The following is a 12,170-nucleotide window of genomic DNA, read 5'->3' on the forward strand; positions in this document are numbered from 1 at the left end:
ATCCCAAACCTTTCCTGCAAATTCACAGCTACATTTGAAGTATGTGTGTCAGCTGCTGCACCTTCCAAACACCGTGAGGCATGGGTGGGAGGTTAAAATTTAATTTGCATCGCTTGAGCAGCCAAAACACACCCTGTTCAACAGTAATTTTAAGATGGCAGAGGCGCTTTTGGAGTGTGTCAACATCAAAAATGTGCAAGACGGGAAATCACAAGCTGAAGGGGGGAAACAAGCTTGGCAACGCTGCAGCCCCGGCGAGGCGCTCACTTTTTTCTTCCTGTTCTTTCTTGTCTGTTTCCTCGTAACTTCTCTCCTGTGGCACACAGACGATCTCTGCACTCTTCGGTGTGAAGCCTCAGCCCCTCCCTGCTGCTACTCCTTTATCCGCCCTCATCCTGAAATGTTTGTGTTTATTTTTTGGATGAATTTTTGAGCGCCAATCTGCTGTTTTTTGCGCTTCTGGTAAACAGATTTTTATTGGGTGTTATGGGCCAAAGAGCAGCATATGAAACATTTTGTCCTCTCCTGTTTTCAGTCTGCACAGTTTAAGCTCGACACACGCTGATCAGAGAAAATACATTTCAATTAGCAGCATCACCACTTAAAGCCATCTCCCTTTACCCCTCTGAGAATGCAAGTCTTACAACGTCGACATCATTGCCTTGAAAGAGAATATTAAATGTGCTGAAAGAAAATGTATCTTTCCAAGGAAGGTTGAGGAATAATACAGACTCTGGCTGCTGCATATTGTCAGACATGAGAGCTTTATGGTACCCTGCAGAGTTTTTTAATGCTGGAGGCACTAGGGAGCACTGTTCTCTGTTTTATATGTTACTGCTGCTCTGCCTGTGCATGCTCGAGGACCACAGAGGGAGGGAATGCAAATGAGGAGAGTGAAAAAGAGAAGGAGAAAAAGAAACTCTGAAAATGATGTGCAAAACTAACTGCAATAATTCACTTTCAAGATGAACATTTCTATCAAATGGAAGATATTTTTTAACGGTTTACAAGCTTATCCACAACCTAACATGCAGCAATGCAAAAAGAGACACTCAGAGGGTTGAAAAGAAAGCCCATCTCTCAGCCAAAGACCCAGGATTTCAGTCTTTAAACTGAAGTAACACCCCTTTTAAAATAATGATGGCCAGTAATTCAAAATTAATAATAAAAAAAATAAAACAATTAGAAGTCATGGCCATGTTACAATCATAATTTTTGTGATTCTCCTTCCACTATTAACATACACATGTGACACAACACTGCTTCACATTGTTTAGTTTGAGGAGAAAAACTGTTAAAAAGTCAGTTTTTTAGAAAAAAGACCCCCCCCCCCCCCCCCGTCCCCCCTTTCACAAAGCTGCAAGGACCTGCAAAACAACATAACAATGCTCTACTCAAGGACAGGTGAGACATATGACAATTTATTAACAAAAATACAGACGGAAGAGCTTTGGAAAGTAAAATTTTTGTGTGTTTATACTCCAGGCTCCATCTAAACTTAACACAAGTTATTTGTGTTTGTTAGTTTATTTCTTTGTTGTAACAATGCTCCTTGTCAGTAAATCTTATACAAATGGAAAGCCTGTTTATTTCCTTTAAAATTGTGCCACATTTGTAAGGATCATGCATTTGTGGGATGAGCAGCAGAGCTGAGTATGTTGGTTGCACCCATGAAAAAGTTGCCAAATATTCTCTGCCAGTGCCAAACTGCTTATTCTGCTGTTGCTATTGACTCATGTTTTGAGCTTCTGGTACCCTGACACTATCAGCACCTGTGAGCATGGGCCTTGCAACAGTGCTCCGTAGGTGTCTGCTCCAAGAACCGGCATGCTACGTTTGACTGATCTGGATAGGGCCTGTCCAATCGGGTGACTTCAAGCTGGTGGTCCACAAAATGGAGTTGTGGCATTATTCTGAGTGATGTCAGAGACGGGCTGCTAAGTGGCCGTCATAAGAAGATGACACCCCAAGAAGACTGTTTCCTCACCCTAACAGCACTTAGGAACCATAGGCTGTCTTCTACAGATTTGTAGTCATGGTTTGCAGGGCCGTCAGGCCTGTTTGCACTGGTGTCAGCAACATGTGCACTGGAACTTCAACATGTGGTTATTGTGTTCAGCATTGAGACCAGATTCAGCCCACATCAGCTGTATTGTAGGGTCAAAGTGTGGAGAAGAGGCAGAGAACGCTATGCTGATTGCTGCACAAATGGAGTAACATCTTTTGGTATAGGCAGTATGATGGCGTGGGGCGGCATCTCCCTCACCGGAAAAACCAGGCTTGTCATCATTGGAGGCAATCTCAATGCAGAGAGATATCGAGATGAGATTTTGCAGCCAGTGGTAATCCCAAACATACACAATCTGGGACTGAACTCTATCCTCCAAGATGACATTGCTCACCTCCACAGAGCGGGGTTTATCAGAGACTACCTCCAGAATTTAGGAGTTGAGAGGATGGAATGGCCTGCCAGCAGTCCTGACCTCAACCCCATTGAACATTTGTGGAATCAGCTTTGGCGTGCTGTTGGTGCCAGAGTGACCAACACAACCACATTGGCTGACTTGTGCCAAATGCTGGTTGAAGAATGGGATGCCATCCCACAGCAGAGTGTGACACGGCTGGTGAGCAGCATGAGGAGGAGGTGCCAGGCTGTTGTGGCTGTGTATGGTTCTTCCACACGCTACTGAAGCTCCTGTTTGTTAAATGAATACATTGCTAAATTTCCAATATGTCTTGTTTTGTCAGACTTCAACAAATCCACCAAACAAGAGCCAACGATAGAACAAGCTGTCTGGCATCTACAGAGAAGATTTGGCAAAGTTTTCATGGACACAAATTTACTTACTTTTTGTGCTAAGTTTATTATGTTCCCCCCAAAATATAAAGATTTTTTGGCATTTCTGATCTTGGCTTGAAAAGAGAACATGCCTAATAGTGACAAAAAAAGATCTACTGATATGGGCTAAGCCCTGAATATATGCCCTGTCTGGCTCCACCCCTAGCCACAGAGTTCCCAGTCCAGACACTGTCTGTCTTCAACTGTCCGATCAAATAAGGCCAAAATGCCCAGAAAAAAATGTTACAAATTTTTTTCAATCTTGTATTATTTTTGCTGCCATGTCTATGTGGTCTTTGTGTCTTTGTTTTAAAACAAAAAAATTAAAAAAATATTTAAAAAATCAAAAATATATCATTTTCTAAATAGGGAGGAAGTGGGACTTTAATCATACTTTGTTTTCATGTTTTTATGCTGTCTTTACCATGCAGAGCTGGTAGAAATGCAAACAAAAAGATAAGCACAGTAAAACAACATTAATTTGAGTATGATTCAAAGAGCAGCAGGTATTCATTACAGGAAATGTTTGAAGGAAAGAATTTAAGACACATTTTTGGCACCTGTACCTCTCACGTGACATGTCTTATAAGGAAACAATCACCTGAGAGGAACTCAGAGCTGCACGTTCTCAGAGTTTGTCAATAGAGGAGCTGGTTAATCATTAACGTGCCATTCCTCCGTCAAACAAACACACGCTGTCGAACAGGTGAGGTGAGCCTCTCCTCTGAACTCACGCGTCCAGCCACCTGACAGAAACCTGGCGGTATGTGTGCGAGTGAGAACTCAAAAGACTACACGAGCTATTTGAAGCCAATAATCCACCTCCTGATCTCTGGCCTTCACCTTCCCATTTCTAAGCTCGTGTTTCTCAATCAGCGCACCGTGACGTAGAAGGAGAATTATCTGGACTCTGGAGAACACACACTTTTCAAAGCTAGGGGGGTAAAACCTCTGACTGTACATATATGTTTCACATCCCTTCTGTGTGGGAGACTTAACTCTTTCCAAGCCAGTGACCTGTTACCAGCTGGAGTATTGACAGACTGATAGTGTAACCGAGAGGGCTCTAAACTTCTTTTCTGGACGACATAGCAAGATCTATTACTGGCATGCCTCATGTGTAGGGAGCAAGCAGCCGTGACCGACTCTGTAATCAATTATTTCTCCCTGCTAACATAGTCCAGCTCTGCTAATCAGATCACACACAAACTGGCACGTGTAAGGCGGACCTTTTGACCGAATCAGACACTCTCCATGAGGTTCAGCGCCTTTTTTTTTCTCCCTGTCTGCTTTTGTTTCACGACTTCTCTGACTGAACAAAACTATTTCTCAACACTATTTAATTTTCTGCCCTAACCTCTTTAAACGCCATCACCGTCAGACCCTTTCCCCGCCTCTTCTGAGAAATCAATCATACATTTTCCCAGCCAATGTAAGACACTTTAATGCCTCATTGATCTGATAAGAGAGAAAAATATCTTAAAAACACAGCCTGACAGCATGATTAAAAACACCGCAGACCTCTGAGATAACACTGGAGTGAAATTAAATGGTATGAAATGAAATGAAGACACAACAACACAGAGGAGCTGAGTAAGGACAGCGGAGGAGGAGGAGGAGGTGTGTGGGTGTTGTAGTGTGAAGAATCTATGAGTGTGTTTACACCTGGTGATAACGTGCATCCAGGGCGGTCCGATCAAGAGCAGGTTGTTCTGATACTGCCACTGCTGCTGCTGCTTACACCTGCCTTTATATTGCATCTCCATGTGTTTACAATCACCACTAATAATCGTTTCTCACTTAATATGCTAATAAAAGGTAGACCCCATCACCCTAATTAGCATTATAAAACATCAACTTCTAAAGAAGTCTCATGCAAGATTGCAATTGAAACAGAGCAAGCTCCTTATCTAGTGGGCATGCAAGCCTATAGACAGAAGTAAACAGATGTACTATATGGACAAAAGTATTTGGCCACACCTGCTAATTATTGAATTCTGGTGTTTCAATCAGACTTTCAGCCACAGGTGTCTAAAATTAACCACCTAGCCATGCAGACAAAACATTTGTGATACAAAAAGGGTTGTTCTGAAGAGTTCAGTGACTTCATGTGTGGTATTGTGATGGATGCACCTTCATCCCTGCTGGATATTTGACAGTCAAATGTAAGTGGTATTACTAGAAAGTGGAAGGGTTCAGGAACAACGGCAACCCAGCCATGACGCAGAGTTATGAACTTCCACTGGCATTACTGTGAGCACAAAAACTATGCAACAGGATCTTCATGAGTGAATGGGCTTCATCAAGTCCAGTTCCAAGCATCAGATGGAGTATTGACAAGCACACAACACTGGACTGTGGAGCAGTGGAAATATGTTTTCTGAAGTGACGAATCACCAACTCCAACTCAATATTAAAGTACATGTAAGTGAGTAAAATGTGATTACAGTCCGTACTGGTGTAATGATAAGGTGACTGAATACTTTTGTCCATATAATGTCTAACTACCTTACCAGATAAAGTAATCTGTCACTCCTCGATAGACTTTTTAAAAACGTGGACACAGTCTTAGTGAAGTCCCTCACTGGTGTCTGAGGAGGAGTTCTGAAGCTAAGCAAGCCTCCTGCCATGTTCAAGACAGCCTCATTAGATGTAGAGCCCTGTCAGAGCATAAGCATTTCTCCCTTTAACCTGTAGAGGTTTGGAAATTCTTATTACTTCCCCTTTTGTATTTGCTCCAAATTTTGAATGTCACAGGTAATTCAGTGGGAGAAACTAAAAGTGCATTCCAAACAAAAGCTTAGGTCTCAGGAGGGGAAAACACCACAGCTGATAGAGACCATTTTGACTCGTCATTTAAACCACAACCAGAGCAACAGGTACCAGGAATCGGACAATTCAGAAAATATATCTAAATTCTTGTAGCTTATAAAAATATTTATCTGGATAACTGATATAAAAAAAATGAAGAGGCGACTATGGTTAGCCACTCTGGATGTTAAGCCAAGGTGTCAGCAGTGTGTAAGTGTCAGGCTCCTCTAGCTAAAATCTCCTCTGAGCAGAGTTTCTAAGGACTAATACAGCTACACCGAGTGCAACTCTACAGGATCAGAAGCTCTCCAGGACTCCACAGGGCTCTTGGGTTCACTTCACAGGGAAGATCTGGGCTCTAAAAGTCACAGTAGGGTTGTGTACGGATATCCAGACCCACCTGCAGCAGTCCCCACTGAGAGAGAAGGGTGACATTGGCTCAGTTTTCTCTGAGAAAGGGGAAGGACAGCAGTCCAGGTCGCTGTCCTCATCCATATAGCACACGGGGGCTAGCTGAGCACCTTTCCATGCTGTCGTGAAGGTGTCTGAGGTTTCCTGCTTTCCCTTCGTAGCTGTGCAGGACGCCTCGAAGACGTCATCATCTCCCAGCAGCTCCTCCTGGGGAAACCCGGCCTCGCTGCCTTCCAGCATGGCGCTAGAGGATTTGGCGATGTGCAGGTGAGAGGCGTAGCTGCCCATCTCAGAGCACTGCAGGCTGGCTGAGGTGGAGGAGCGGGAGAAAGGGAGGAGGAGACGTAGGAAGTTGGAGCTGGGAGAGGGATGTGGATGAAGGTGGTTGTTTGGAAGAGGAGGTGGCGGTGGAGGAGGTGGGGCGAGACAGTTTGACGGCGGGACGTCCAGCATGTATTTGTAGTTGTTGGTGAAGGAGGGGACGAGGTGGGGGTGGTTGTGTGTGGAGAAGGCTTGGTTTTGGTGAGCGGGTGATGAAGCCAGCTTGCCGTTGAGCGTGTGCGCCCTACGATCCGGAGCAGCGGGTGGTGCAGGTTCGGCTTTCAGCTCCAGCTCCCCCTCTGAGCAGGTGCGGTCGATAAAGTGCAGCCCTCGACACAGAGTGTCCACGCGCTGACCGACGTCATTCAGAGAGGCCGAGAACCTGAGCGAGCCGTTGGTGCGGATATTGACGGAGGAAGGGCGGAGCAGGGAGAGCCAGTCTCGCTGTTTGGCTTGTTTGGATGCTTGCACAGTGTCCGTGCAAAGAGTGGCGACTGAAACTCCTCCTGACCCTTGATACGTTTTACCGTTTGAACTCAACAGAACTACTGCAGTCTGCTTCTGACAGTCCTGATCCTGACTGCTGTTGTTAATGCGTTGGTGTATATGTGTCAATGAAAGAGGAAAAGACAGCAGGATAAGGAGCAGGAGAGGACAAAAAAAGAGAAATGGGAGAGACATCATGCATTTGAAATCATAGGAAATTGAACAAAAGGAGATAAAAAGGTTTTGGGAGCAACAACAGTATCACCAAAGTTGCTCTAGAATCCATTTAACACAGCAGCGAGCTGCTTCCCATTGTGGTGGTGAGTTGCTAAAGGCTAAAAGCTAAACCAACATCGCCCACTGATAGAGCTCTTCATCTGTAATGGACTCATTAATAGATTCAATTTATGGACCTAAAGTGTTCATATCAGTGGGGACATAAATCACATCACTGGCAGTTAGAATGAAGTGCGTTTGAAGAAGTTCATACCTGCAGATGTCCTGGCTGGAGGGCGAAACTGACGTCCTTGAGAAACTGCACGGAGCATTGACTGAAGTCGGGCTCCCCGCCTGAAAAACGCACACAGAGAAATGTAAATAACAGATATACATGCTGCTTTATTCAACAAACAAGATCAAATCTGATTTCCTGTGTTGCCAGAGCAGACAGGTCCTGTGCGGTGAGAATTATCGAGCTATCAGGGTTTCAATCTGATCTGCACACAAAAGGAGTGAAAGCACAGCTCGCGCTGATACGCAGGACGATAGGAAGGAAAAACACAATACTGGCAGTTAATCTATCTGATTAGAGGAACGTCGGGCGAAATCTGTCTCAGTGCGTCACAGAGCGAGCAAAAAAAACACCCGGCTGCCACGGAGGAGACAGACTGTGAGACAGAGGGAGGGTTATGAAGAATGAGGCATGCAGACAGACACAGCTGGAGGATGTAGAAGCTGAGGACTTGTTCAACCTCCACAGATAATTTTCAAACAGATGTGCCTGCAGGTACAAGGCTGGGATAATAAAAATAAGAGCATTTTATGTAGCTTTCACCCAAAAAATGTTCTCAAATACTTCACAGAGAGGACTACTTATAAGAGCTTTAAGATCCTTCTGGTTCATTACTATGATGGATGTATAAAGTCAGACTTCCTTATCTCTCCTAATTTACTAGTTCAACCAGAGCTACATCCCTAGAACTTAACCTAAAAGGCCCCAGACCCCAGACTTAACCTAAAAGGAGCCAACGTGACAGAGGTGTCACATGACCCTTAAATGTCCGGTAAACTACCTTGCGGATGTTTACTGAACATCCTGTTGTGGTCGTGTGAATTTGTGTTTCACAGCAACATTTCAAAGATGTGTGCGTGTCAGGTAACCTCATGTAGCAATAGCAGGAAATTTCCAGAAGCTTGGTTTTTGTTGCAAAATGTAAGATGCAAGCAATTCAAAAGTTGTTTTATATATATATATATATATGTGTGTTTTTTAAGATTTATTTTTGGCCTTTTTGCCTTTATTAGATAGGACAGTGGATAGAGTCAGAAACAGGGAAGAGAGCGGGGAGAGAAATGCAGGAAATAGTGCCACGGGCCAGATTCGAACCTGGGTCGCCTGCATACATGGCGCGCCTTAACCACTTTACTACCGACGCACCCCAAAGTTGTTATATTTTGATAACATATCCTTTAATATAGTTAAAAAAAATATATGAAAATAATCAGGGCAAGATCTCTGTGTATATATGCCACATCAGACTTTTAACCTAGGAAAACTACACAAAAACGTATGTCACAATAAGAAAACAATCTCAAAGAGCCGCTGAGTTAATTGAACTGAAACAATTTTAAACAAAAAAAAATGTAATGAAATGATTAGTAATTAGAGTTTACATGCATCAAAACAGTGTACAAGGCGCACAGAGAGTCATCCAGGGAGGAGATTAAAAATGATGTGAAGATTGCTCAGATGAAGACCATGATTTCATAAAAACTAAAGCCCAGCCCTCAACATGTGGTACTACAACAAATGTGTCACCCTGATGTCAGCCTGCTGTGCATTTGAACCTCAAGACAAAGACAGACGCTGAGGCAAATCAGCCAACACGCTTCAGACTGTAAAGAAGTACTCTGAATAAAAAATTATTTACCTGCTTTAAAATGGCGTCAATTGGTCGCAACTCAATTTTTACAACACGAGTAAACAAAAGTTAACCTAGTTAACCTGTCACCAGTCAAAGCAGTTCCCAAGATTTAAAGGCACCTCTATGTGTTCTAGTAAACCATAATGTCAGCCCTCAGAAGCATTTTTAAAAACTGAGAGGATCGTATTTCTTGTGAGTGGGCGTGGCTTCAGCTCAGTCAACTGACACGCCCACAGCATCCTAGAGCAGAAATTGCTGATTTTGAAGCTTGTTTTTACAAACTTTACGATGTATTTCATGACTGAAATTTGGCCTGGTGGTTCAGAACATAGGTCTGTCATAAAACAAATATAAAATTAAGATTTTTTTCATCACGTTACAAAGACTTAAAGAATAAAATAATTGATGATAAATTGAAGATGATGCCTCAGCTACTGTAACTTTTTGAGAAGACCTAAAACATAAATCAGTCCTATTTATTTCAATTAAAATGTCCAGATATTTATGTCAGGGAAAAGTTGAAAAGTTTTATTGTTAAATTGAATTCATTTTGATTTATGCTCTGGAAATAAAAATAAAAATAAAAAGGTAGAATTTTGTCACTGAGCAATCAAGACTGTAAAACCTATAAATAGGTAACCATGTACCATAAATGCCCAATGTGACACATATTTCTCATCTCAGATCTGACATTAGGGATAGGGGTTTAAAAACTGTCAGAAATGTGTTGTGTGTGTTCTGTTGAGTCTGTGTTATGCCCCCCATAATTCTCCTATATGAGGAGAAATGGGTGTGGCTCTAATGGGATGACAGTTGCAAACATTTTTTCATATTTTAATTCCCTGAACGAGCTCACCAGATGATTCAGCCAGACCATGACACCTGCTGTTTGTAGTAGCAATTTCACAGTGGAGATTCCACGGAGAGGAGATCTCACAGATCAGGGTTTGTTGATGAGTTAGCGTGTCGGTCTGCTCAGCTTTGCTCATGAAGTCATAGGAACAAGCAGAAAAAAAGGGTTTCATTTATGTGGTCTACTCTAACAAAAACACTCGTTTAGAATCAGCTACTTTTATCTAGCCGCCCTGGTGAAGGTAAGCTGCGTAAATTCACCTGACATGGCACTGCTCAAAAGTACATGCATTTTTCTGGTGGTGGGTGCTGAGTTCCCATCCTGGGTAAAACACATGCACATTTGGATGCTCAGACATAATAAAAATATTTTAAGGAATAACTGGAAATGAGTACAAAATGAACAACAGCAAAATAAAAGGAGGTTAGAACAGATTACAACTACAGATTGTATTAAAAAAAATGGATGTAGAAAGTTGAGCAGATGTAGAAGTGCTGTAAACCTGAACTTTATCTGTCGTCACTGTGAGGATATCATGCTTCTATGGAGACAAATATTTGCCGGAGTACCTGGGAGTGAATGCTTATCTGAATGAAGCAAATTTACTAATTATGCTGGTTTTATGTTTTTTATATCTCTTCCGATGGCAATCATTAGTAAAATTTGCATGTTTTGGTGGAAATTGCGATCTGATGCTTGATGTTGAACTAGATAAAAGGATTAGAGATCGTCTATTTGCCTAATTGTCTTCTTCCTGCAGACCTGCCGGTACGCCGTCCCTGCCCACACTGACCCTGAGTGGACTCATCCTGCACCATTAGCGAGGCACGGCTTATTCAAGTGTTTGGTGAGAGAGGATTTGACATAGTGGAGTTTTTAAATTAAGCTTACCCTTGTTATTCTTCTTTCAAAGTAGCTCATCCTACTTTAATTACACATAGTCTCCATGCTAAGCTAAGCTAAGCTAACCACCTCCTGGGTAACATGCAGACATTAGTGGTATTGATCTCCTTATCTAACTCTGCAGAAAATCCAATAAGTTATTCCCCAAATGAAGCACTGATGTTTAAACAGTGTATCAAATGTCCCACAGCTCTTCTTCAGTGCTGGCACACAGACTGGGCTGTAAAGAATGGGACCGGATGGTGTTTGGGTTTCTAATGTAAAGACAAGGGGGGCCTAGTAATTTCAATAAGAGACTAATTACCTATTGATTACATTTCTAACTAAGGGGGAATTTATAGCTCATGGCCTGACACCGATCAATAGGAAAATTCAATGTCCAGCTTTGCCCTTCGCTCTGTTTCTATCTGTACATGAACAGCTTCTTTTTTCCTATCTTATTCACATAATCACATCCTGTCCTTCCACTTTTCTATTTTTGTTTTAGTTCTACCTCAAAGGTTGCAGGCTCTCTAAATCTTTTAATTTATCTTGAATCGTTTAATCCTATTTTCTTATTTTATTAGCCTAATTTCAGAGCTCCTGCTGGAGTCTGGGCTTTAAATGTGTAAACAGACAGAACTGAGAGGTGGAGGAAACACTGAACAGATCCAATCAAAGCAGTTTGCTGCCAGGAAAATAGTTTAACACATTTTAAACTCACTGGTGCAGATTTACTTTACAGCAAAGACTGAAAAAAAAACACAAGCTTAATGAATTACTGGCTGGTATAGCATCGTGTGACTGTGATGTGAATATAAAACAACAAACAAAGGTTAGATATGATGGCGACGGTGACATCAAATTCAATTATTCATGATTTGGTATCTTGGGGCAGGGTTGGTATTTGAGTATATATGGACTGTATGAAGCATGGGCGTAGCCTCAGTGACATCACCCACTAGCTTCTAGGGTGCCGGTTCGAAGCCCAGTGATGTTGGTTGCCATACTGGAAACACAATCTTAACTTACTGTTTGATCAGTTTAGACAGAGCTGGAGCTGAGGACAGTGTGTGCCAAAGTTGTCCCAAAACTTCTGACGCCTGATCAAAAGGAAAAATGTACATTTGTGGAGACATTTCAGGACAAAGTGAAGGACATTCTGATCTTTTAGCTGGAGTGATTATGCACCGAACAGCACAGAGGTTATGAATTGATAACACGACCAGTACATGGAGGACTCCTGCCTCTGTATATGGGTGTCTGCACCACCCACTGAGCCAAACCGGCGCCCTACATTGTGCAATTTGGATAATGTGCAACAGTCTTGCAGTTTCTGAGGGATTTATTCTCCTTTCTGTTCTAAGAAACAGATTTAGTTTTGTTCCAGGAAACATCACCGACTAAAGATGAAAACAATCCT

At 42.4% G+C, this 12,170-nt stretch overlaps 1 protein-coding gene across 2 annotated transcripts in view; it reads right to left on the reverse strand.

Moving 5' to 3' along the window:
* march8 (membrane-associated ring finger (C3HC4) 8) overlaps positions 1-12,170 on the reverse strand; it is a 176,145-nt gene that overhangs the window by 19,774 nt on the left and 144,201 nt on the right. The window contains exons 5-7 of one of the 2 annotated variants that reach the window (XM_041789362.1): positions 7,359-7,438; positions 7,162-7,173; positions 6,051-6,965 (exon numbers count right to left, since the gene is read on the reverse strand). In XM_041789362.1, coding sequence (XP_041645296.1) covers positions 6,051-6,965; positions 7,162-7,173; positions 7,359-7,438 — 1,007 coding nt within the window. The remainder of the gene's footprint in view (positions 1-6,050; positions 6,966-7,161; positions 7,174-7,358; positions 7,439-12,170) is intronic. The other variant, XM_041789363.1, reaches the window with a different exon arrangement.

This window comes from Cheilinus undulatus, linkage group 6 (assembly GCF_018320785.1).
Source record: "Cheilinus undulatus linkage group 6, ASM1832078v1, whole genome shotgun sequence".
Taxonomy (NCBI): domain Eukaryota; kingdom Metazoa; phylum Chordata; class Actinopteri; order Labriformes; family Labridae; genus Cheilinus; species Cheilinus undulatus.